This window comes from Astatotilapia calliptera, chromosome 15 (assembly GCF_964374335.1).
Source record: "Astatotilapia calliptera chromosome 15, fAstCal68.1, whole genome shotgun sequence".
Classification (NCBI taxonomy): Eukaryota; Metazoa; Chordata; class Actinopteri; order Cichliformes; family Cichlidae; genus Astatotilapia; species Astatotilapia calliptera.
The window spans coordinates 33,268,555-33,296,292 of record NC_137436.1 but is presented as its reverse complement, the minus strand read 5'-3'; the positions used below and the strand labels follow the sequence as shown (position 1 = coordinate 33,296,292).

Below are 27,738 nucleotides of genomic sequence, written 5' to 3'. Positions count from 1 at the left end.
TGCAGGTAAAACCTCCTGAAAACCCTTCAGCAGGTTCAAAACCAAGGTTATCATAAATATGAAATAGAAATATTAAATGAAAACCAGACCAAGAAAAACCCAAAACAAAACAAACTTAATTGGAAACAATTTTGTGAGCTTGGATCACTAAGCTAAAATACAATACAAATAGAGGAAATATCTTCAGTTTTAGTATTGGTTAGTCTATACACACAAACTCTTGTGTACACTGTATATACAAATGTTTTCTACACTCTAAGAAATAAAACGTTGGATTTAATTGACAAAGTTAAGGCAATCTTTTCCACAAAACCTGGTCAATTAAACATAAATCAATATGGTTATTATCTGCAATTTCAATGGTGATGTATATCAGAAGTGAAATTGTTCTATAAAAACAACAGCTTTCCTTTCATTGTTACTATTTAACACCATTAAATAGAATTTAAATACTTTGTTCATTTTATTAACTGTATTGCTTTAGGTTCAATTGACAATATTAATTTGAATTTAATGGCACCATTTAGATTGAGTTTTGGACCTAATTAATTTGCTTAATTATGATTTAATTAATAGTTTCATCTATATGCTAAATGTTTAGGTATCAACAAAACAAGTCTAGAAAGGTTCCTGAGTTGTCATCTATACATTGTAATTAGGTGTTTGGACCTTTCAGAGGTCTTCAGCAAAGGTCTAACACTTAACTACAGAGTACAGGTGACAACTCAAAAACCTTTTTACACTTGCTCACACGTTACCATTTATAACATTCAAGATCCTTGCACTTCAATAGAAAACTCTTACACCAAAGCTTACATCAAGTGTAAATGCAAAAAAAGGGTGCTGCATCAACAACTTTATTTACGGTGAGCCTTAACAAGGCAAAGCTTCGACAGGGAACAACACTGCATAAGGCAATATTAAATGCTTAAAGTGCATGACCAAAATTTAAACATTGGAAACAACTTTCGAGTTTCAACAAAGTGACATTGTAGTGTGCCGTAAGATGTCAAATTCAATACAACTTGTGATTATAGTCAGATCTGCAGATTTACCACAGCAACTTAAAAATCACTGTATAATGCAATTACAGAAAATACTTAAGTGACACAAAGGTAAAAACGATTTAGTCCCCAGTTACAAAAATCTGATTCAGAATTATAAGTTTTCAATTATATAATAAATTTTACAATAAAAAAATGCATATAGCAAATCTCAAAATATTCTTAATTAAATGCTAAGACCAAAAATCCAGTACTTAACTTGAGTACAGGTGACAACCTTAGAACCTTTTCACATTTGTTTGCACATACACTTTAACATTTATAACACTCAAGATCCTTGACCTACAATGGAAACCTGGTACACGAGAACTAATATGAAGTGTAAATACAAAAAAAAAAATTGTGTTGCTTTAACAACTTGAACAAAAGCCTTCAACGAGGCAAAGCTTAAACAGGGAAACAACACTGCATAATGCAACATTAAATGAAGTGTGTAAAATAAAATGTAAACATCTGAAACAACTTTCCAGTTTCAACTAAGTGACAGTGTAGTGAGGAGTAGGATGTCAAACCTGACAGAATGATTTCAGGATCTACAGTTGTAGGTCTGCAATGGCTACAGTCTGCAGAATTACCACAGCAACTCAAACCGAAAAAAATGTTGTGAAACAAGGAAATATATCCATCTGCGTAATTTTGTCCCCAGTTCCAAAAACTCAAGTTTCTGAATTATGTTTTCTTTTCCACAATCAAAAGAAAAATGGCATTCAGTAAATCTCTTAAATATTAAAGCTATGACAAAATATTTACAAACAAAGATCAACATATATATATTTATGAACTTTTAAACAGTGAAACAGAGCACTTATTTTGGGAGACATTTCGATCTAGAAGAGTCATTGCGTCTCCTTTTGGCAGAGTTTGTTCTTCAGCACTTGTATTTTGTTAGACAGTTTTTTGTCTTCCAGTCCCATGAGCACCTTCTGGAAGAACTCAAATGCGAAGTGGCTTTGGGTAACTCAGATTGAGGCAGTAAATTAGCCCAAACAAAAGTGCACACCCGCTCGCCACATCGTGAAGATCCTGCAAGATGGTGCATCTCTCGATAATGATGCCAACATCTTCAAGGGAGTCATCAGGCTGTGCTCCTTCATGGATTATTTTATAAACACGCCAAATCCATCCTCTCAAGCTCTTCAGCTTCCATCACGTTGAAATCCTGAAAAGGAAAGAAATATTTTAAATCTGTTGTATTTTGGTCATTGCATCATCTATCTATTCACTGCATTTTAGTTCAAATGGTCCACACTATCCTAATTACACATATCCCTGAATGAGACTGAGGAGAACAGACCAAAGAAAAATGTGGATTTAAGACAATCACCAATAAAGACCAAGAAGAAGATACATGAAACATGGATAGAGGGCAGAAGGAGTATACATTAATAATATTATCAATATTCTGCTGACCAGGGTCATTTTCTTTAGTTTTGCATAAAACAATGTAAGTGAATGGAAACAAAATCCTAGTATTTCCCATGCACTTTATTGTTGTAAGCTAATTTAAAGAAAACTGATTGCTGCCAGAACAGGAGAATGCCTGGGCTTGTTTAGAAAATACATTTTTCAACTTACAAAACTCTGGGAATTATGACAGTCAAAATTTTACTGAGGGGTGGAATATCCCTTTAAAAATAAACTTACCATGTACTCTTTGATGAGATTTTCAGGGTTCTCATTCAGGTATATAATCACAGCTTTAAGGATGCATTCACGCTTCACTTCGATTCGGGAACTCTAAACAAAACAACACATGCAGCGCAATTACTTTTTTGAAGTTTTTAGAGACCCCCACAAAACTTAAGTCAATTTTTATTGTTGTTTAACCAATTCATAATTGTTTCTAAGTAATTTTAAACATGCTTTTTGCAAGCAAGTAGTATTTTGTGTTAGAGAATGAGAAGCTTACCAATTCATTCCCATAAAGATTATAAGTTATGAGTCCAATTACACTGATTGCGATACATTGGGTCGCGGAAAATGCAGCTTTAGCGTGGTGTACCACCCGAAAAGTGTTGTTGCATAGGAGTGCTGTTCAAAGGAATCAAAAACATTTTGATAGAGATTTCCAAAAATTAATGACAAAAACTACACACTGTCACGTTAATATGAGGTATGCGGGCTACCACCACATTTGCAGTATTTATACCAAGTTTGAGTGAAAAAAAATAATCTATTGTGTCACTGAGTTGTGGCGAAATGTGAAATGTTGTCTGCCTTTGTCTTTTCTCAGTGTAGCTAATTATTCCTTTGGACAATTAATGAGTAACAAAAAAAAGAAAAGAAAAAAGCTACAATGCCAGCAGCGGCACTTATGGCCTCTAGGGGCATGAGTTACTTAGTTCTGCTTTGTGTCAGGACCAAGTCCAGAATATAAGCCAAAAGCGAGATGAGAAGTATAACGCAGGAGAGAACAAGCATAAAATGACCCAAGAAAGTTAAAAATACAGGTTAATAACCAGACCTGAGATCAACCTGCAACTAATCTATTAGTTACAGAACATTATAACAAGACAGAATACCTGTGAATTGTAGACAATGCTGCTGTGATCCGCCGCGCTGTTTCCCCTCCTTTTTTTCGTAGAATCTTCATCAACTGGTCAGAGTACTGGTCAAGACTGCTCATGAATGTGGACAGCAGTGGAACTGTGGTGATAACCTAAAAGACCAAATAAGAGAATTCAAAATGTAAAATTGCGTATTAAGGAAAAAGTAAATAATATGCAAGCATTAGGTACCTTCAACATGAACTTTTGGAGCACAGCTCAAATCTCCGCAGCTCCAAATTCCACAACCAGCAACCTGAGAGAAAAAGAAAAACAGAAAAAATTAATCGTTTACAGTGAGACACATGCAAAGGGGTAGCACAGAGATGGTCTAAACTTAAGAACACTCCTATTTCTTTTAAAATGTATTAATAATACAAGTTACATTTCAAATGCTCCAAAATTTCTATTACTCATTTCATAAATCTGTTCCTGTGAGCACGTTTACCATTATATACCGGAACAGCCCACTCTGTGAACGTGACCCACTTGCCCCCAAAAATAAAATCAAGTATACTGGGTGGTTAGTGCTCCGTTTGTCGGTTTGTGCTGGTAAAATCATCGTTTGTATCGCTAGGTGTCAAAATATTACACTTTTATTTAATAGGTCATTCAGAGTTCTTTCATTCAGTTTTTTCATTCTCTGCGCATGCTCAGAAAGGATGTGGAAAGGGCTCTTTGGATTTAATTAAATGTGTTCAATAAATTGGAAATATCAATATTATTTAACATTAAAACGGTATAGAATTAATTAAATCAAATTTAAAAATATTAATTACACCCATAAGATTAACAATTTTAAGTATATTGAACATAAAACTAAGAATTAATTTTTAAAAACCCCATGTTTCATTTGTTAGTGTAGGCTGAATTTGTTCCTTATCTACAAACTGCATCAGACCTTCTGTGTACCAACAAGTGAAGTTTCAGAAAACCTTTTCAAACCGAATACTACTAAATATTAAAATCTTTAATTTTAATAATCATTGTTATACTAATAATTATATTTAACTTACTGTCTGTGTAGGTTCTCAATCACCCAGGCTATAGTAAAACAAGGAGCTTGGAAAGAAAAGCAACTGGACTTCTTTAAGTTTCTTGACGATGTTTCACCTCTTGAAGCTTCTCCAGTTCAGTTTCTTCAGAACTGGAGAAGCTTCTTCCTTTCCAAGCTCCTTAGATTCCTTACAGTATGCACCCCCTTCTTCATTTCCATTAGCAACAAACATGTTCTGTCAATGAAGGCCCAGGAAGACAGTCACTTAAATTTTTATTTATTCAAAGACAGAGATCCAAAATGTTTTCAAGTCACCTGATCATTTTCTTATGACTACTTTATGTTGCTGATAAATACTATAATTTTAATAAATTAAATTCATCAGTAACACAGGTCAGTATTAGTGTCTGTCCATCCTTTTGATACAATACACTTGTATCATTACTAGATACAACATTTCATAGACACATAAATGATTCATGGCACCTGAATCAATGTGAAACGCTACAGTATGGCTTTTTTATTCCTTCCGGTGGAATCAGCGTGGCTTATGTTGCATCATTAGATCACATTAATTTAGTCTATTTGTTCCCTGACTGTTAGTGTTTTATCTGTTCAGGCCTATAATAGCCATACAGGATCTTCAAATGCTCACACACAGCATGCTAAAACAGCAGTATCCAAACAGGGCATGCATGTGTCACTGATGCTACACCACCCTCTGCCTGTCCCGCTGGCTCACAGGCAGTCCCGGTGGTTTGAGGGAGGAGGGAATGGGCAGCTCGAGTAGGCTGTCCGGAAAGCTGGCAGGGCTCAGCTGCTGCAGAACAGTCTGCATGGCGCTGAGAACCAACGGCGCCGGGCTCCTTCCCGACAGGTAAAGGTAGGTCTCCTCGCCTAGCATCTTGCTCCAGCGCTCCGATTCTCCAACCAGAGCTTCCTTCATTTTGAAGCGAACTTTTGGCATAAACAGGAGCAGGTTGTCCAGACACCGCCTTTTCTCCCCACTTCTGACCACCGTGGAGTCTCTGAGCTTTTCCAAAGTAATGTCCAGCGGGGTCAGGCCGTTGTGGTCTTGGGCGTACGGGGACGCCCCGCTCCCCAGGAGCAAGATGACCGCCTCGGGACGCAGAAGCTCGCAAGCCAGATGTAGCGGGGTTCTTCCGTCCTCGATGTGAAAACACCCGGCTCGGTCCGTGTAGGACGGGGTAATGGCTATACGGTGGGTTTCTTGTAAGATGAGGCAGAGAATGTAGCGTCTGTCGTAGCGAACAGCCATAGCGAGGTGAGGCGCGGAGGACGGGCAGGGGCAGAAGCGCTCCCCGGGTTTTGCTAGCGCTTCATCCGTGTATCGGCTGAGGAGGTACTGAGCGTACGCCTGGTGGTCATGAACTATAGCGTACAGCAACGCCTCCGACGGGCTGTAAATCCTCTGGCCAGAGTCCTCGTCCAAGTAAAAAGTTTCCATCGTCCGCATGTCCTCCAACATCCAGACCGGCTTTAGGTCCCGCACGGCCCGGTAGAAGAGCAGCGAGAAGGACTTTCGATGCTTCTCGACGCTCCGAGCCTCCGAAGTGACGGTTAAAGAGGCCATGGCAACCCGAGTGATATAAATTCCCAGAACCTTACACGGTTTCATTCACAGAGCGCAAAAACTACCATTTCCCCAACAGAAGCTCGAGTCCAGGGACCTACTGAGTCAGTGTTTGAAATAACCGACATTCCTGTAGCTGCTCGAGCCCTCTGCAGTACTGTGCGAGGGCGCATGCGCACAACGTACAAACGTCAAAAGGTTTTACAAACTTTATTGACAGTTGAGCTGTGAGCTGATTATAAGGGCTGTGTCCAAACTCGGGGGCTGGGCTGCATCCTTGGAAGGATAAAGGATAGACAAGTTACTTTGACATCTATGTTCAAGTGCATTTTGGTGCTGATGCTACGTTTACTAATCTACAACTACTGCTATCGCAATTAAGAATGAGCTGCGGTAGCGCTCCTTCCTGCATTGTGGGTGAAAAAGTCTCCTGCTGAACGAGCTGTAGTCTCATGCAGGGGGTGGGAGGTGTTGTTCATGATGGATATTAGCTTATTCAATTCAATTTCAATTCAATTCAATTTCTTTATTGTCCCACAAGGGGAAATTAGTTTAGCAGCAGGATAAAAATAAACAGAACAATACTATAAAATAATAACAACAATAATAATGATAGAAAGTTCAAGGACAATTATTTAATAATAATAATAATAATAATAATGGATTGGATTTATATAGCGCTTTTCAAGGCACCCAAAGCGCTTTACAATACCACTATTCATTCACTCTCACATTCACACACTGGTGGAGGCAGCTACGGTTGTAGCCACAGCTGCCCTGTGGCAGACTGACAGAAGCGAGGCTGCCATATTGCGCCATCGGCCCCTCTGGCCAACACCAGTAGGCAAGTAGGGTAAAGTGTCTTGCCCAAGGACACAACGACCAGGACAGAGAGCCCAGGGACCGCATCTGTAACCTTCCGGTTACAGCTGCGATTCCCAACCCCCTGAGCCACGGTCGCTCCCTTACCATTAAGGAGACAAGACCCAGTAGGGATAAAAGAGACCTGGAGTCTTTTAGTCCTCCTTGGAGGTACTCTAAAACGGCGGCCGGAAGGCAACAACTCAAACTCACTGTGAAGTGGATGGTTCACACAATTAATAATAGAATGAGCCTTTCTAAGCACATTTCTATTGTAAATGGCCAAAAGTCCATCTTGCCAGCTCCCTGGAATTTTGCTAGCAGTTTTTTTTTTTTTTTTTGTGATCAACATTTTATTGATTTAAAACGGGGTTGGGGGGGGGGGGGGTGTACAGACATATACAGCACAACTGTAAACTGCAGTAGCAAAGCAAACATTAGCAAACAAGGCATAGGGACAGCAAGGAAAAGACACAAAAAACACAAAGTTAAAACCAATTATTGCCTCTTCCAGGAGATAACTCTGGATGAGAAGATTTTCCAAGCATCAACAGTCGTGGGTCGAGCTTTATTTAATTTTGCTGTGGTATGTTCAAAACCAATAACACGGATAAGACATCGTCTACAGAATGATTCCATACAAATGTCAGGACAGAACCACTGCTTTGTAATAGTCTTCTTTGCGGATGTGAATCCAGCGAACAACATTTTGCATTGCATTTGTTTTAAGGAGATTTCAGAGGTATCATTAAGGAGACAAAGACCAGGATTGGGAACATAAAAAACTTCCAGCACCTCAGATAACACAGAGTTCACAAAGACCCAAAAATCGGATACCACAGGACAGTCCCAAAACATGTGCAAAAACGTGCCAGGTGATGAATCATTGCAGATGTGACAGTAATACGTAGCCTGTAGTTTCATCTGGAACCTCCTATAGGGTGTAATGTATGTTCTGTGTATGGTTTTGAAATGAATTAATGGATGCGCCAGGTTCTTAGAAGTCAAACTCAGATTAGACCACACTGTATCCCAGTCTATATTAACCTGTAGTTCTCCCAGTTCCCTGACCCAAATAGATTCAATAGGCAGGGACTTCATACCATGTTCGGCTAATTTGTTGTAGATTTTGGAAACAGAGGGTCTGCCAGATTTAGGCAGGATCCAGTCCAACATGGGATGAGAGGGAAGAGGAGAGTCCCAGGGGACACCACATGCTTTGAAAGCTGATCTGAGCTGCAGATATACAAAGTAAGAAGATGCAGGAAGAGAAAAACGTGTCCTTAAGTCCTGAAATGAGCAAAGGCCTTGGGCGTTGAATAGATCATCAAAAAGGTTTATCCCGAGTGAGAACCGAGAGGGTTGAACAAATGGTCGGCTGCCACATAGTAACTTTAAATTATGTCAGAGTGGTGAGCTTTTACAAAATTTAACTGGAGCACCCAGCCACCTTTCTATCTTCCTCCATACCTGTATAGAGTTGGCAATAATAGGTCCGAATTCGTTGTTGTTGTAGAGCGTATTGGTGGGAAAATTAGCAAACAGAAGATCTTGTAGTCTATGCGGTGCTGCCTTGGCGGATTCGATCATTTTCCACGCAGTAGTAGTCTCTGGGTTGACCCACGTACTAAGCGCCCTGATTCGGAATGACCAGTAATAAAACTCGAAGTTTGGTACTGCCAGGCCACCAAACAATTTGGGCCGCTGCAATGTTGACAAACGTATCCTAGGCCTTTTGCCATTCCAAATAAATTTAGACACCGCAGAGTGTATGTCTTTAAAATAAGTTAGAGGAGGAGAGAGTGGCAACATAAAAAAAAGGAAATTAAGCCGTGGCAGTATGTTCATCTTTACTGTGTTGATTCTACCCTGAAGCGAAGTTTTTAAATTGTCCCATCTTTGAAAGTCGGATTTGATCTTATTTAGCATAGTAGTAAAAATTTTGCTAGCAGTTTTTACCAGAAGTCCCAACCGATTCTTATTCTTCACCGTCAGGTTACCAAACCATGCAGCAATACAAAAAGACATCACAGATTCGATAAAATATCTATAAAATAAGGACAACATCTCAGATGAGACATTAAAAGATCTCATTTTTCTTAAAAAGAACAGTCTTTGTTGAACTTTTTTAGTAGTGGCATCAGCATGAGATTCAAAACACAGTTTATGGTCAAGTACCACACCTAGATATTTATAACTCTCAATGATCCCAATATCGGCAGTTTTAATGATAGTAGGTGATGAGCTATAAGAGGACTTCCTAAAATCAATAATCATGTCTTTAGTTTTTGACACATTAAGTGACAGGAAGGACTCATCACACCAATTCACAAAATCATCTACAACCTGTCTATGGCCTGACTCATCCCCCACTAGAAGACTGACGATCACTGTGTCGTCAGCAAACTTCAGGATGTGTCTGTTCGTGAAATTGCTGCGACACTCATTTGTGTACAGAATGAACAGAAGGGGAGAGAGGCAACAACCCTGGGGCGATCCAGTAGAGGAGGAGAGCACATCAGAAAAGACATGATTCACCCTCACGCATCGTGACCTATTACCGTATTTCCCGGACTACAAAGCGCACCTGAATATTAGCCGCACAAGCTAAAATCAGGGGAAAATCCTGTTTTGTACATACATTAGCCGCACCTGACTAAAAGCCGCAGGTGTTTCAATGTTGACTTATCATATGTAAGAGAATATGCACAAAGGGAATTGTCAGGAAAGAGATGGCTGTTTGGAGACACACCCCTTTTATTAATATTTTGAAAAACAAGTTATGGGTACATATTTGCACATGTAGTACATAACAGTAACCTACAGCACACCAGAAAAATAGATTCGGCCTACCTTTTAGGCTCAGGTGCAGTGACACGGCTTTAACAAGAAGAAAAGTCAGTCATTCACCATCTTTCTCTTCTTCCTGCGCTCTAAAACCACCAAAGTCCTCTTCTCCAATGTCGGAAACGAACAGGCTCAGGATGGCTTCGTCATCCACTCTCCGCTTCTCTCCTTCGTTGTCACTTTCAAAACCAAAGAAATCCTCGTTGTCAGTGTCAGAGTCGAACACCCTCAGAAGGGCCGTGGCGGTGTCCTCCTCTCCATCATGCAGCAGTCCAGCCCTTCAAAATCCGTTGGTGATCGTGGATGTTTTCGCACTTTTCCACGCTGTCAGAATCCACCGGTGGAGTTGGGCATAACTTGCTTTTCGCAAGTTTATCGCCGTTCGTCATCCACGCCTCCCGCTGAATGCGTAGCGCTACTTTGAAGTTTGTTTTTCGCGCTACTTCGTACGGCACTACGTTGCCTGGCGGACGGACATGTGACTAACATACCACTCTTGAACCCCGATCCTTCCGCCAGGCAACGTAGTGCCGTACAACAGCGGAACAAACAAAACAAATCGTCTTACGATATCATAAAAATCATGGAAAATCCATAGAAAAGCCGCACCTGACTAAAAGCCGCAGGGTTCAAAGCTTGTGCAAAAAGTAGCGGCTTATAGCCCGACAATTACGGTAGTCAGAAAGTCCGTCACCCAGCCGACCAGACTAGTGTCAAGCTTAAAATGATTGTAAAGCCTGTCAGCAAGTAAGAAGGGTTGAATTGTATTAAATGCAGATGAAAAGTCAGCAAATAATAATCTTGCATGGGTGTGAGGGGCCTCAAGAGTGTGACAGCAGCATCCTCCACACCTCTTCCTGCTCTATAGGCAAACTGGAAGGGGTCAAGATGATGTTCAACATGCATTAAAATCTTCTTCTTAATTATCTTCTCAAATGTCTTCATCACTAAAGAAGTCAGAGCCACGGGCCTAAAATCATCCAGTGCCTTAGGAGAACTGCCCTTAGCAACAGGAACAATAATAGCATGTTTCCAAATCTTAGGTACTGTCTGTAGCTCTAAAGAAAGTGAGAAGATATAGTGAAAAATCCCACTCAGCTGATCAGCACAAGTTCTCAGTATCTGTCCACAGATGTTGTCGGGTCCAGGACTCTTGCTTTTGGTGTGTCAACATAATTTATACTGAATTCAGCACAATGCCACTCAACTACATACATTATTAAGAAATCCAGAAATGCAGAAATGTTGGGCTTTGTGACAAAGGTGACAGGCTCAAGGTGTAATAGTAATTGAAAAAAAATCAACACAGAAGCATGAGAAGGATTTCTCCATTTACTGTCTTATTCTCATTTTTGATCATTTCTCTGGAGATGATCAGTTAGCTGTTTGACAACTACTCAGTCTTTCAAGAATTTTGGAGATAAAAGGAAGGTTAGAGATTTGCCTATTATTAGCTAAGACCGCTCGGTCTAGTAACAGTTTAAATACTGCCAGCTTGAAGGCCTGTGGTTCATAGCTGGTTAATAGAGATTGAAACATTAATTAATGGAAGGGCCTCTTTGAGGAGTCTTAGGAATAGGGTCTAAAAGACACGTTGTTGGTTTGGAGGAAGTCATTACTGAAGTTAACTCAGAAAGATCAATTGGAGAAAAAGACTCCAAATAGATATCAATGGTACTGAAAGTAGCTGTATATAATGCCACATCTATGAGATGGTTGTAACTTTTTCCTCTAATGGTTAGCTAAATTATGAAGGCATTACTAATTAACATTAAAGGAATGGTTGGCTCAACAGAGCTCTGACTTTTTGTTAACCTAGGGTTGTTCTTATTTTCTTTAATCAGTGCTGAATAATAAGATGTTCTCGCTTTATTGAGAGCTTTTTTATAAAGCAGCAAACTATTTTTCCAGGCTAAATGATGATGATGATGTTACCATTTTCTTTCCAGCTTAAGAGTTATCTGCTTTAATCTGGATGTTAGAGAGTTAAAGCAGGTAGTCAAGTATTTTTGATTTGAGGCTCAGTTTTTCAGATGAGCTACAGTATCCAGAGTCCAGAAAACATTTGACACAGGAATAAAATCTCATCAGGCTCTCTATAACCAATCACTCTCACAGGGAAAACGCCAGGGCTTTTGCACAGATGAGATGACAAGTTCGTAATCTTCAAGGTAACAGAGACACAGACTTAAAGATTGAAGATGGTTTCACTAATAGTAGTTCGTACAGTGCTCAGGCAAAGAATGAAGCTTTGTTCCCAGCTTAAGTAGGAGCCAGCTGATCATCAATTGACAAATAGGTGAGCTTGATTACTTTAGGTGTGCCCAGGAGGAGGGCAGAAATCCCAGAAGTTTCCCGTCCCTGCAGGCGTAAGGTGTAGTTAACAGATATGCACACAAATACACTACGCTGAGACAGAGCAAGCGAGAGAAAGAAAAGTGGAGAGAGACAGAAAGAAATGGCAGAGGTGCATAGAAACGCCCCCGCATCCACACACTCCACAGTTATTGTACATTTCAAATTTCTCGTTTAGCACTAAATCACAACAGTTGCCACAACTATATATAAAATATGCCAGTCCTTAATTATTAAGGATTGGCATAGGTCTCAAGCTCTTTGTCTTTGTAGCTCAAGAGCTCTTTTAATTCCTCTCCAGAAGTCTTTGGAACTGCAACTAGTGGTAAGAAAGAATTAAGATGATGTCAGGTGAGGTAAGAAAAGGCTTTTCCCTGGTTAGAGTTAGTTTTGTGAATGATGCAAAGGTGCTTGCCATTATATTTGGGACAGGGCCACTAGAAGTTGTGGTGTAGTGCTTGATGGTTGAGAGCACGTCACCTCTGAACCCACAGTTATAGATAGCCGGTCCTGTCTACTTATTACTCGGCCTGCTCTACATCCTTGACTTTCATTTTCTGCCCTGTTAACAAAATTACAAAAATACAGCGTTTATTATTATTTATACCTTTTGAATAAAAAAAGTACGTGAAACATCATTTATGTAGGAGGGTTGCCAAACCAAGGACAGTGGATTTTAGAAAGTCCTGCTTTCTGAGACACCAACCGTCACTTTTAGAGAAACCAGCTCTCTTCCACACACATCTCATATTTAAATTTGCGGACTTCTGCATTCAGGACACTTTTGGGTGAAATTTAGCGGATTTGCCAATGTGCAGATTCGGTAAAACAGGCTCTGCATACCTTGTTTTCTGCCAGCGATACCCTCCGTGTCCCTTCCGCTCAGCCAAGGTCCAAATCGAGATCAGCAACCAAGATCCGGGTCACGGCACCAAATTGTCAAGACAACGCCAGTCTCTCCGATCCTTTTGTCTTGGTAGACATCACGCAGAGATGTTTACAAGTTTCACACAATCCTTTTATTAACTTTGCCAAAACAGTGTCGGACTCTGTAGTTTTCTCTGGTCCCCTCCCCAATCTGACCAGGAGTGACATGTTTAGCCGGATGTTCTCCTTAAATTATTGGCTGTCTGAGTGGTGTCCAAAAAACAATGTGGGCTTTATAGATAATTGGGAAACTTTCTGGAGGAAACCTGCCTCTCTGCAGCTTCTCTCCTCCTGTTATCTCCCCAAACTCCCCTTAGAGACTGTGTCAGCTCAAAAAACAAACTAAAAACCAGCAAAAAATGACTTAAACATTAAAAAAAACACACAAAAAAGAACAATACAGTATCCACATCTGCACCAAAGAGTAAAACAGTGAAATGTTGCTTATTAAACATTAGGTGTCTCTCTTCCAAGTCTCTGTTAGTACATGACTTAACAATTGATCCACAAATCAATTTACTCTGCCTTACAGAAACCTGGTTAGAGCAGGATGATTATGTTAGTTTAAATGAATCAACACCCCCGAGTCATTCTAATTATCAGAAACCTTGAAGCACAGGCCGGTCTGTCTGATTTCCTGTTGTGGGTGATTTTAACATCCATGTAGATGCTAAAAATGACAGCCTCAACACAGCATTTGATCTGTTATTAGACTCAATTGGTTTCTCTCAAAATGTAAAAGAACCCACCCACCACTTTAATCACACTCTAGATCTTGTTTTAACATATGGCATAGAAACTGAACATTTAACAGTGTTTCCTGAAAACCCTCTCCTGTCTGATCATTTCCTGATTAATTTACAATAATTGATTACACAGCAGTGGGGAGTAGATTTCATCACAGTAGATGTCTGTCTGACAGTGCTGTAACTGAGTTTAAGAATGTAATCTACCCACTGTTATCATCTTCAATGCCCTGTACCAACACAGAGCAGAGCAGCTACCTGAATGCTACTCCAACAGAGGTCGATTATCTTGTTAATCATTTTGAAGCCAGATAACACACACCAATTAGTTAAACTGCAGGAATGTCTTAAAGACATAAAGACCTAGATGACCTCTATACTGCTTCTAAATTCAGATAAAACTGAGGTTATTGTACTCGGCCCTGAAAATCTTAGAAATATGGTATCTAACCAGATTCTTACTCTGGATGGCATTACCTAGGCCTCCAATAACACTGTGAGGCACCTTGGAGTCATTTTTGACCAGGATATGTCCTTCAATGCACATATTAAACAAATATGTAGGACTGCTTTTTCTTCCATTTGCGCAACATCTCTAAAATTAGAAATATCCTGTCTCAGAGTAACGCTTAAAAACTAGTTCATGCATTTATTACTCCTAGCCTTGACTACTGTAATTTATTATTATCAGGATGTCCTAAAAACTCCATGAAAAGCCTTAAGTTTATCCAAAATGCTGCAGCAAGAGTCCTGACAGGGACTAGAAAGAGAGAGCATATTTCTCCTATATCGGCTTCCCTTCATTGGCGTCCTGTTAAATCCAGAATTGAATTCAAAATCCTGCTCCTCACATACAAGGTCATAAATAATCAGGCCCCATCTTATCTTAATGACCTTGTAGTACCATATCACCCCATTAGAGCACTTCGCTCTCGCACTGCAGGCCTACTTGTTGTTCCTGGAGTATTTAAAAGTAGAATGGGAGGGAGAGCCTTCAGTTTTCAGGCCCCTCTTCTATAGCACCAAACTGAATCCAGTTTGGATTCAGGAGACAGCCACTATCTCTACTTTTAAGATTAGGCTTCAAACTTTCCTTTTCGCTAAAGCATATAGTTAGGGCTGGACCAGGTGACCCTGAGTCCTCCCTTAGTTATGCTGCAATAAGTGTAGGCTGCTGGGGGATTCCCATGATGCATTGAGTGCTTCGTCTTCAGTCACTTTTCTCACACACTATGTGTTAATAGACCTCTCTGCACTGAATCATACTTGTTATTAATCTCTGGCTCTCTTCCACAGCATGTCTTTTATCCTGTCTTCCATCTCTCACCCCAACCGGTCGCAGCAGATGGCCACTCCTCCCTGAGCCTGGTTCTGCCGGAGGTTTCTTCCTGTTAAAGGGAATTTTTGCTTCCCACTGTTGGCAAAGTGCTTGCTCATAGGGGGTCATATGATTGTTGGGTTTCTCTCTGTATGCATTATCTAACTTACAATATAAAGCACCTTGAGGTGACTGTTGTTGTGATTTGGCGCTATATAAATAAAATTGAATTGAATATTCTCAGCCTGGACAGATGATGAGGGACAGGAAATATGTTTGTCAATAGCTCAAATTATTTTCAGGTAAATTTTTTTCTCAATCAGTTTGGTGCAATTCTTACACATTTGTAACCATCACCACACTTAATGAATCACAGTTGCGAGTTGGAAATTGAGATATGCGTACCATGGCATAGATCTGGAAGAAACCTTTGGGGCAATATAGCATATGCTGGGGTTTGTGTGTGTGTGTGTGTGTGTTTGTCTGCCTGTGTTCTTCCTCTGTAATGTGAAGCACAGACCAGCTCAAGTTCCAATTTGACATGCCTTTAACGATGCTTTCATCTACTGGTGAAATTTCTGAATTACATCCTCAGTCACACAAACAGAAGAGGCCAAAATTGTGGCTAATAATTTATCCATTTCTGAGCTTTCACTGTTGAAGGAGAATACCTTTTGACCTTTGACACTTTCTTGTCATATTCTCAGCCTGCACAGATGATGAGGAGCAGAGAGACATATGTTTCTCAGTACTTCATAAGTTGTTTTCAGTTACAATTGTTTTCAATCAATTTGATGACAAAAAAAAAAAATAAGGAGAAAAGAATAAAATCAAATAAAAAGAGAAAGTTATTGATTGTGAGTTATTGTTGTTTTGGCATTATTTGTATCACCGCGGAAGCACTAGCTGGTAGTCGGACCGTACGCGTGTCTTAGTGCAGTTGAACATAATCCACAAAGTCCGCTTGTAGTCGAAAAACAAACAGGCAAACATTTATTTCCACAGTTTTGAAATACAGTGATCCATTTGAATGTTCCAGTACACTGCAAACATGGTAAGAAACTGTTTTTCTCCACAGCTAGTTAAAGCCCCCGTAGCTCCACACTGCCTGTCGCGAACCCTCCCCCCGTGCACAGTTACCGTGTGTTAAAGGAACAGTACGTAAAAATTAAATAAGGCAAGAAAAAATACAATTTAACTGTAAATCTTACGCTAAACAAATTATAAAGTAAAAACTGAAATTCCCCATTATCTTATACTTATCCTTATCCAAAATGATTCAAATTATTAACAAATATACACTCTGTGCAATCTGAGTAAACTAAGAGATGACTAGACCTTTATCCTATACAATTTGTCACACCCAGACTGTGGCTGTGGTGTGTGGGTGGCAAATTTTAATATTCACCACTATGTGGACTCTAGCAGTTAGCTATGTGACAAACATGCAGGATCTAGGGGTGCCTGCAGGCAAAATCAGTTGTTAGTCTTTACATTAGTCTTTAAACACAGTGAGTTTATTGAAACCCAAAGAACTCCTGTTGGAGCTATTTGTTCTTTATTTATTTATTTATTTATTTATTGTGAAATTAGTTAATGTTTGTTGTTAGTTTACTTATATTTTGGGGTTTATTTGTTGGTTAATATTTTGTTTTAAATGATTTGTTTGTTTGTTGTTATTTTGTTAAATTAGTTAGTAAGAGCTGTAGGGCCATTTTGTTTCTATAAATAAAGAGACTGGTATAGGACCAGCATGCATTGGGGTGGGCCTATGGTTTTTTACCAGAGCAGGAGAAGCAGCAGGTAGGATCTTGTTATTGCTTGCCAAGATGGATAAATAAACCAAAACCAAAACTTTCAACTAAAACGTTTGGACAATGGACTTCTTTTGCCTGCGTACGAAATATTACCTCAATGCAGCAGTGGCTTGTGGACTTTAAGTTGTGGGACGTTTGATCTTTCAAAAGTAAAGGAATTGCCACTACATAAAGTAAAAAACCTTCCCGTGGACAAAGGAATAATCCTTCATCAATGGATATAAGGATTTCAAGGATCACCGTCGAACTCGAATAAAAGTTATTGGATCGTCTGGTGAGTAATCCAGACAGATTTGATGTTGAGGCCTGGATCAACATGTCACTCGTTCGTCAAAGCTGGTGAGTGATAATATTGTTTAAGCCGTAAAGGAAAACGGTGTAGCTATTGGAGTTTAAAGACATAATTTCACTACAAAGACTGATGAACTGAGTTTTGACGTACTAAAGTGGTGCAAAATTGGATCGCTAATTGAAACATGCCAACGCCCTCTGTGGAAATGTTTGTCCGCTGCAAAAGGCAGGTAAATGGATGTCATGTTTGTACTTCAGGCTATGGACTCTCAGTGTGCTGTACATCTTTATGAAGTTTGAAATAATCCAAGAGGACAATAAAAATGTCGGATATTAAGAGTAAACGAGAGGATGACACTGAGATGCAAGCAGAGAAAAGAAGCATTAAATTTACGCCAAAAGGTTTGGATTTGTATATAAAGACATGCCAAGAAAAGCGCAGTTCAATGTGTAAGCAAGCATCTAAGTACATGGGGAAAATTTCCGCTTTAATGACCTCACATGAGAACGTTAAGGAAGTGTCTTCTGAATTTGGGAAGTTTATTAAATGCTATCAAGATGCAAACGCTTTGCAAGAATCCTTTTTAAGTTTGCCACTGCCAGAAGATGAAGTGAAAAGGCAAAATGCACATTTTCAGTCGAAGGTGACAGCCTTCTCTGTTTTTATGGACAAAGTAAAGGTTTGGTTGCAGGAGGCGGGCGAGCCGTATACTGAACAAAGCAATACTGTTCGTAATGATAAAGCTGTTGAAAGTTTGGATGAAATAAAACCTGAAGACAGTGTCTCTAATATCTCAAGTGTAAAACCACCTTCAAAAACCTTGTCACAGCAAAGTCAAATTTCATCAACATCTTCCGCATGCATTAAAGCTGCGGCTGACAAGGCAGCGCTCATGGAGCGACTCGCTGCATTAAAGAAAAAACATTCTATCGAAGCGCAAGAGGAAAAACTGAGAAAAGAAAAGGAGACATTATCCTTGGAAACAGAGCTGGCAGCCACTAATGCAAAGCTTCGTGTCTTAAAAATAAATTCATTTTGTAGCTCTGAGCATTCTGATGGAATGAACTCTTATTTTGAAAGAGGGCACGTACAAGAAGCGCCTAGTTTAAATCCTTGTGCCGATACATTTGTTCCAACATCAAGAGATTACTCTGGTATAAATTCTGCATCTGAATCATAAGTAATCGTACCTAGACAAAGTCAAACCCAACATCAGGTTGATGATTCAGCGCAAGTGACGCAGCAAACACAGCCTCAGTCTCATACTTTGACTGGGAATTGCATGAAGGAGATTGTAAATATTATGCAAAAACAAAATGGCATCACTACTTTGCTTGTAAAACAAAACTTATCTTCTGTCCTCCCCGCCAGAAACATCCCTGTGTTTGATGGAGACCCTTTACAGTACAGATCATTTATGAATGCCTTTGAAAATGGAGTGGAAGATAAAACTGATAACTGGAGCGACTGTTTGCATTTTTTAGAGCAGTTCACTAGGGGGCAGCCTAGGGATTTGGTGCATAGTTGTCAGCACTTACCTCCTGAGCAGGGCTATTCCACAGCCAAAGATCTTCTTGAAGAACATTTTGGGAACGAAAATAAAATTGCCTCTGCATATATGGAGAGGATTGTGAGTTGGGTACCTATTAAAAGTGAGGATGTGAAAGGTTTACAGTCATTCTCTCTTTTTCTTCAAGGATGTTCGAATCTAACACAGCAAGTTGTTTATATGAAGGAGTTGGATTTGCCCTCAAATATGAGAATGGTTGTTATGAAGCTTCCATACAAATTGAGGGAAAAATGGAGAGTTGTTGCCTATGAACTGCAGGAACAAAATGGTTACAGAGCAGTGTTCACTGATCTGGTTGCCTTTATAATAAAACAGGTAAAAGTAGCATCAGATCCAGTGTTTGGCAACATCCAAGACTCACAATCTGGAAGCAGCTTTAAAGCTTCAAGTTCTACCAAGCAAAGGAGAAAAGGAAGTAGTTTTGCCACTAATGTCAGCACAGTGCCAGGAATCAAAGCTCAATCAACTGGAAGCAGAACAACTTCCGCCGTTCTGCATAGTTGTTTGTTTTGTTCACATAGCAATCATTTACTAGGGAATTGTAAGCAGTTTAAAGCTAAAACGCATCAGGATAAGTTGACTTTTATCAAGGAAAGGGGAATTTGTTTTGGTTGTTTAAAAGTTGGTCACACAAGCAAAGACTGTAGGAGTCGTTTGGATTGCGACGTGTGTCACCAAAGACACCCAGGGGTTCTTCACATAGAGCGAAAGGATCCAGGTGCGTCTTCGGAACAAACTCAACAGAGGACAAACTCTAATGTCAACTTTTCAACTGCAACCACTCAGACATGTGGGTATATTGGGGCTGGTCATGAAGTTGATGCAATTTTTTTCTATAGTTCCAGTTCAAGTTAAGAGCCAAAAGAGCAATAAAATTGTGCAAACCTATGCGTTTTTGGATCCTGGAAGTTCAGGTACATTCTGTACAGAAACTTTGGCAAAAAGGCTGAATGTAAAAGGTAAAAAGACCAATATCTTTTTGAGAACAATGAGTCAAGATAGGATTGTTAGTACACAAGTTCTGTCTGGTTTGGAAGTGTCTGGTTTGGAAGGAAATGATTTCATGCCATTGCCAGATGTTTTGACTCAAAAGACTATGCCAGTTTCTACAGTTAATATTCCCCAGCAAGGCGACATCGATCAGTGGCCTCATCTAAAACCTGTTAAACTTTACAACGTTAATGCAGATGTGGAGCTACTGATAGGCACTGATGCTTCCAATGTTTTGGAGCCATGGAAGATGATAAACAGTGTGGGAGGTGGACCTTATGCTGTAAAAACAAAAGTTGGCTGGGTCATAAATGGTCCCCTGCGCACTGGAAGTAACAGTGGAAATAAAACCAACTGCACTGCTGTAACAGCCAATAGGATTTCTGTTGAGCGTCTTGAAGAAATGTTGATTAAACAGTACAATCATGATTTTAATGAAAGGTCATCAGAGGAGCAGACTGAAATGTCTAGAGAGGATCTGTGTTTCATGGATATTGTTAGTAGTTCAATAAAGCTTATTGGAAATCATTATCACATTGATTTGCCTTTCAGGAGAGAAGGTTCCAGTTTGCCAAATAACCTCTGTGTCGCCGAGCAGCGTCTCCAGAGTCTCAGACGGAGATTCGAAAGGGATACTCATTATAAGGATGAATACACTGAATGTGTAAACAACATGCTTGAACAAGGATATGCCGAGTTTGTGCCTGTAGATGAGTTGCACAAAGATGATGGAAAGGTGTGGTACATCCCTCATCATGGAGTGTATCATCCCACAAAGGGCAAATTAAGAGTTGTATTTGACTGTGGAACAACTTATAAAGGAGCATCATTGAACAGTCAGCTTCTACGGGGACCTGATCTCACAAACTCGCTGGTTGGGGTTCTGATCAGATTTAGACAAGAGCCTGTTGCACTAATGGCGGACATTGATTCCATGTTTCACCAAGTGCACGTCTCAGAAAAACATGTCAACTTTCTCCGTTTCCTGTGGTGGCAACATGGTGACACTTCAAGGTCTGCACAGGAATGCAGGATGAGAGTGCATTTGTTTGGAGCTGTATCTTCGCCAAGCTGTGCAAATTATGCTCTACAGAGAACTGCAGATGATAAGGCACAACAGTTTCCAGCTGAAGTGGTTGATACAGTCAAAAGAAACTTTTATGTGGATGATTGTTTGAAATCTGTTGCTTCAGAAGAGGAGGCAGAGCACATGGTGAATAGACTGACAGATATCTGCGCTAAAGGAGGATTTAAGCTTTCAAAATGGATCAGCAACAGTCGCACAGTGCTCATGTCAATCCCAGAGGAAAGAAGAGCAAAGGAAATTAAGGATCTGGATTTGGACACAGATCAACTTCCAGTTGAGAGAGCACTGGGTTTACAGTGGTGCATAGCAACAGACAAGTTCCAGTTCAGAACCTCCCTGCAGGACCGTCCAACAACCAGAAGGGGAATTTTGTCTGTGGTCAGCTCACTGTATGATCCTTTGGGAATCTTGTCTCCCTTCAGTATGCCAGCTAAACTGTTGCTACAAGAGCTTTGCCGACAAAATTTGAAGTGGGATGAAGTTATTCCCCACTCTCTTTCCCAGCGGTGGCGTGATTGGCTGGAGGATCTCCAGCTGATTTCAAAGTTCGAAGTGGAACGTTGCATTAAACCCAATTGCTTTGGAAGACCAGATAGGGCACAACTTCATCATTTTTCTGATGCAAGTCAAGATGGGTATGGAACGGTGTCATATTTAAAGTTGGAAAAGAATAACGTCACACATGTTGCTTTTATCCTGGGAAAGGCTAGAGTTGCTCCTCTCAAGCAAACTACAATTCCCAGGTTGGAATTGACGGCTGCAGTTCTTGCAGTTCGGATGGACAGGCTTCTGCAAAAGGAGCTGCAGGTCAGGTTGGAAAAATCAGTTTTTTGGACTGATAGTACAACAGTACTGAAATACATCTCCAATGAAACCAGAAGATTCAATACTTTTGTTGCAAACAGAATTGCTGTCATTCGAGAAGCAACAGATGTGAAGCAGTGGAGATACGTTTCTTCTAAGGAGAATCCTGCAGATGACGCATCCAGAGGCATGAGAGCTGGGGATTTCCTCAAATGTAGGAGATGGATAAAAGGGCCAGAATTTCTCTATAAGTCAGAAAAGGAATGGCCTAAACTGGATGTGGAGTACAGTGTAATTTCTGCAGATGACCCAGAGGTCAAAAGGGACCTGACAATGAATGCCATTGTGAGGGAATTACAAAATCCTACCAGCTATTTTATCCTCTACTTCTCATCTTGGGCAAAACTTAAAATCTCTGTAGCCTGGCTTTTAAAGATGAAAGAGGTCTTGGTGTTGTTGGCACAGAAGAGGAAAGAGTTGCTTACTGCAGGTTTGAATAATAATGATCTGGAAGGTCAGAAAGAAATGGATGATGAAGGACTCCAAACAGTTTTATGTGAGGTTGAAGCTATAATGAACGACAGACCCATTACTAAAGTTTCAGATGACTCAAATGATCTTGAAGCACTGACACCCAATCACTTGTTGTTGCTGAAAAATAAACCAGTTTTTCCACCAGGACTGTTTCATCCAAGTGATTTGCATGTCAGGAAAAGGTGGAAACAGGTACAGTACATGGCAGAGTTGGAAGAGATGGCTTTCTGAGTACCTACCTTTGATGCAAGAAAGACAAAAATGGATGAGGACTAAAAGATGTCTTATACCTGGAGATGTTGTTTTAATTGCAGACGCTACAGCTCCAAGAGGATCATGGATGATGGCGAAAGTCTTAAATGTAAACCAGGATGCAAAAGGCTTGGTGCGTTCTGTGAGACTACAAACAAGGACCAGTGTTTTGGAAAGGCCAGTGACAAAACTTATTTTGCTACTGGAAGCCTCATCGTGAAGAAAATCCTCAATGAAAATTAAGGATTTGTTTAAGGGAATAGCTCCTCCTTTTGGGACTTTAAAGTAATTGTGATTGTATGCACAATTAGGGGCCGGAGTGTTGGAGCTATTTGTTCTTTATTTATTTATTTATTTATTGTGAAATTAGTTAATGTTTGTTGTTAGTTTACTTATATTTTGGGGTTTATTTGTTGGTTAATATTTTGTTTTAAATGATTTGTTTGTTTGTTGTTATTTTGTTAAATTAGTTAGTAAGAGCTGTAGGGCCATTTTGTTTCTATAAATAAAGAGACTGGTATAGGACCAGCATGCATTGGGGTGGGCCTATGGTTTTTTACCAGAGCAGGAGAAGCAGCAGGAAGGATCTTGTTATTGCTTGCCAAGATGGATAAATAAACCAAAACCAAAACTTTCAACTAAAACGTTTGGACAATGGACTTCTTTTGCCTGCGTACGAAATATTACCTCAATGCAGCAGGGGCTTGTGGACTTTAAGTTGTGGGACGTTTGATCTTTCAAAAGTAAAGGAATTGCCACTACAACTCCAACACAGCATAGCTGCAACCATGTTGCATGAACTGACAGGTGATGGCAGATGTGAGCCAGAGGAGGGCGCTGTTGTGCGGGCAGGGATCACACAAAGCCCATATACTGGATTGAGGTGAAGGGATTCTTAAATCATAATTATTGTGTAGTTAAGACCAACAGTGGTTTTCATGGTTTCCAGGGACCTGCTGGAGTTCGGGGTCCTGGAGGTCAGGAGGTGGGAGGCTGGTGGCTGGTTTTGAGCTTTAGAAGACTAAACATGGGAAATATCACAGAAACACAGGCCAGGCATGGGGAACATAGGAAGACAGGGATAACAATATCAGAATGAAAACATAATCTAGGCAATGGTAATATCCAAACTGAAAACTCCAATAACATCAAACAGAAAATATCAAACCAGTAACAGGGTCCATAACAGAAAACGCTGGGTACAAAACCCAGGGTCATGACACAATGTGCATAGAAGAGCAAATTAATTTGTACATGTTTACGTTACTCTATGCTAACACTGAAATCTCAGATGAACATTAGTTGATTGCTTTGCAGTTATTTGGTCATCAATATACAATGACAGTGACTACTGATTTTTTTTATCACCTCAGAATAAAATCTGCAAAAGCTGTCACTCTATCTACATAATGCAGCTATTGTATTGTCAGTTTTCTTGTACTGCAAACATTTACTGTATGTCGCACAGTGATCAATAACCAATCATTTCTTGTGTTGACTGGAACACAATGTGTTGATTGGAAAAATGTCTGTCACAGCAGGATCTTGGAAATGGACTTTAAGACTCTAAAACGGAACTAAATGTATTTAGAGTGACATTTTAAAAGCAGCTACAGACAGTCTGATTGTAATCTGATTACATTTCATGTTGAAATGTGTTGAGATTCAATCTCATTAAAATTCTGTGAGATTGAGATTCAGTCATTGAATGATGTCAAACAACATTTTAAAGGTTCAAAGTCTGAATCTCAACAGATTTTCCACTGAAAATCACCAAAATCAGTCTCACTGGACTGACCCAGAACCGGAACTGCCTGAAGATATAGGCTCCATGAAGGATAAGCAAACTGTGTCTGAGTCTGCTTGCACTGCAGGATGGACCTAAAACAGATAAGGTTCATTGAAAGCGGATCAGTCCTGGATCCAGTTCAGCTTTGGTCATTTCACAGCTCATGCCATCTGGATCTATTTTGGATTCATTCATTCAAAACAGCTTTTGTTGTCCAAACGCAATCAATTTTCCTTAGTTGAAATGTCTCATCCGTCCAAAACAATACTGAAATATTTAAAATCTATAAAGCTGAGGCATTTAAAGCTGAGACAGTGGCAACCACTTGGGGGTAGCAGGGAAGGGAATCTCCTACCTTTAATATCTACGTCCCTTAGTGATCAAGGTCCCTATGAGACGCAGAAGAATCGCTCCCCTCCCCGCCTGTCCATGTTAAAAATGGCCTGTTGGGTGCGTGTGTTGGTGTACGTGAGTGAATGAGATAAGACGGTGCTGGATTTCTATACGGAGTCCAAGAACTAGTGAGTGTTAGGACGATCATCCAGGATGAAACAACAAATCCATGACTACATCAGGAAGATAGTGTTGTGATACTAGGGGGTAGAAAGAGATTAAAGTCCCCCTGTGGCAGCCTCATAACTAAGAGAGGTTCAAAGGTCTTAATATCCACCTTTATGTCATTAAAAATGATCAGTGGTAAAACAGAGCTTTTTTCTATTTCCTAATAATAAAGCATGTTTATTTTTAATCAAAGCTCAATTAAAATGTAAGTCTGATCAATGTATAAATGAGAAATGTAGTTTGAGAAGTGAAAATGACTGTTCTAATGTCCGAGTTTTGTGGTAGTATGTTTGAGATGGATTAGTGAGGGAGCTGGAGGAAATGCCAGGTAATAATTAGAATTAGGGAAACTGCTTACTGGTTAGATGGGAGACCAGGATCCGGAAGGAGGGGGGGAAACCGTGCAAGTGTCCAACAGGGTAAGAGTGAGTCAATCCAGTTGACCTGTGTGATCCAGAGGTGAATGGCAGGGAGGAGGGCAGGCAGAGGGAGTTTGTGTGAGCGTTGTCAGAGGAGCTAGTCCGTGAGCTCTTTTGGGTGAGCGGAGAGAGGAATCCAGAAGGGGAGAATCAACTGTAGGTGTGGTGGGTAATGGTCCTGGACAGAAGTAGCAAGAAACACAAAGAGACACAAGGTTATACAAAAGAGGATTTGTTAGATTTAAGTATGCAAGAGCCAAGTTGCCACTATGGGGTAGCAGAGGGTCTGGCAGAGATTGGAAGTCAATGCCAGTCTCAAGTACTGGATGGCTGATTGATGGCTTGCTTGTAGCCACGGCAGGTGGGGAATGAGGATGAGCCAGGATGGACAGCTAGCAGAGGAGAAACCTCAGACACTCTCACAGACCATGGCAACATCTATCCTCTGCTTGCTCACCACTACTGTGTCTGGTTGGTTAGCCATCACCAGTTTGTCTGTCTGTATCTGGACTAGCTTGGTCATTCTCCACCACCCTAGGGGGCGTCTCCCATTTTGACCCCAAGACTTCCAGGCAATACTCGGCACAGATGTTCCTGTATAGCATGCTGGCCTGGCTATAAATTGCTAATGTTACGCAGTCATATGCAAACTGTCAAAACAATGTGTGATCCACCTGCCACTAGGACACAAACTTCAGTACAAGTAAAGGAAACTGAGGTCAGCGTAATGAGTAACATCACAAAGGAACCGCCTCATATTACCAGTTTAAATTCAGTATCTATGTAAATGAACAAATGTATATAATATGTAACATTTCTAAGTAATTTTAAGCAGAATTTTTATCATTTCTGTTATTAGACTGACCAACTGGGTGAGCCCCAGCCTACACTTGGGGAATTACTGTTGCAGTGAAATAAAAGGCTATAAGCAATGGCTATTTTGGAGTCTGTGGAACATCTCCCATGTTATTTAATTTCATCATGGTATCCTTTTTGCAGCCAAATCAAAAACCAGCTAAAATACAATATTTCCTTGTGGTTCTCCTCATGTTTTAAGCTTTTTCTATACTGCTAAAGGAAGGGTTGTTGATCAAAAATATAGCTAGAATTAGATTTCAAAGAGGTTGATGTAACCCAGCCTCAGTGTTTCCCATGGCAAAACTCAACAGCAAAACCAGGAGGTTATGATGTAATGCAGACTCAAATTTCTGCATTACGAATTTGAGACATGAGAAGGGTAAATTTCATTGTACAGCCTTTGTTGAGAAGCATTCTTCCACATCAAAGTTCAGAGGTGGGGGCAAGAAAAGTAAATTTACTGTGACTGAATTGAAACTCCCGATATCAACTAACAAATCACTTTACTTCATGACCTGGGGGGCAGGGCTATGGCTTCCCACACCTACTATTAGACAGTTACATGGAGAAACCTTTTGAATACAAGCACGCTCACGCCCACAGTTGTGCACAGAGTTGTGCTCAGACACACACCATCTTCCTTGGCTGCTGTCTCTAAACATATCTTGAGTTTCAGTCTTGTGTGCTGCTCAGTAGCATATAATATTTATTATTTACTGTTAGTTATGATTATCTAGGTCGTAGCTGTGGTCTCCCTACTGTGTTGTTCTCTTTTTACTTGTTTTCTTCTAGCAAATTTTTTGTGTCTTTTCTCACTGTCCATCTTCCCCTCAATTTTCTTTCCCTCTCCTTTTTCTAAACTTCTCTTGTCTACGTCTTTCCCTTTCTTATCCCATGGTCATTTTCTGTTCCTATTGTAATAACTTAAAAGTTACAAACAAACACACAAGATCAATCAAGTAGACCAGTAATAATCCACTTGGGAATATAAATCTGTTGGGCATTTTTATCAGTCTTCAGACAATAATTCTGATTGCTACAGTGACAAACAGGACAGGCAAAAAACAAAAACAAAAAACAAAACAAAAAAACAACTAACGTATCACTTGTGAGCTTCTGAGTTTGAGTAGTGAAAATGACAACTCAAACTCAGACGCTGATAGGGTGCCATTTTAGCTCGCTGGGATGAGCTGGCAACCCTATGCCACATGGCGGAGAGCTGCCAGTCTGGGTTCAAGTCCAACCAGAGGCCCTTTGACACATGTCTTCCTCTTTCTCTCTCTCCCCCTCCGCTTTCCTGTCACTCTTCACTGCTCTGTCCAATAAAGCTGAAAAAGGCCAAAGATCAATTTTTTTTTTTTAAAAAAGATGACACTGATATGTCAGCCTAGCCTATTATATACATGTCTAGTGCGTGCCACCTTCCCATTATCTCTACCAGAATGGTAAACAAAATGCTTTGCATATATACTTTTCTACTCTAACTGAACACTCAAAGTTTTGTGTACCA

General features: G+C 40.1%; 1 protein-coding gene and 1 long non-coding RNA gene across 2 annotated transcripts; both read right to left on the bottom strand.

The window, feature by feature from the left end:
- Positions 1-841: 841 nt before the first annotated feature.
- LOC145420370 (uncharacterized) lies at positions 842-14,062 on the bottom strand. The gene is made up of 5 exons (XR_013901676.1): positions 13,108-14,062; positions 3,803-3,866; positions 3,587-3,723; positions 2,709-2,801; positions 842-2,223 (listed from the first exon to the last, which is right to left on the bottom strand). It is a non-coding gene; the product is annotated as an uncharacterized LOC145420370 (long non-coding RNA).
- LOC145419236 (ankyrin repeat domain-containing protein 9) lies at positions 4,864-6,383 on the bottom strand. Its single transcript, XM_080289527.1, has one exon. The coding sequence runs from the start codon at positions 6,244-6,246 to the stop codon at positions 5,317-5,319; it is 930 nt and encodes a 309-aa protein (XP_080145653.1). The 5' UTR covers positions 6,247-6,383; the 3' UTR covers positions 4,864-5,316.
- Positions 14,063-27,738: the final 13,676 nt, after the last annotated feature.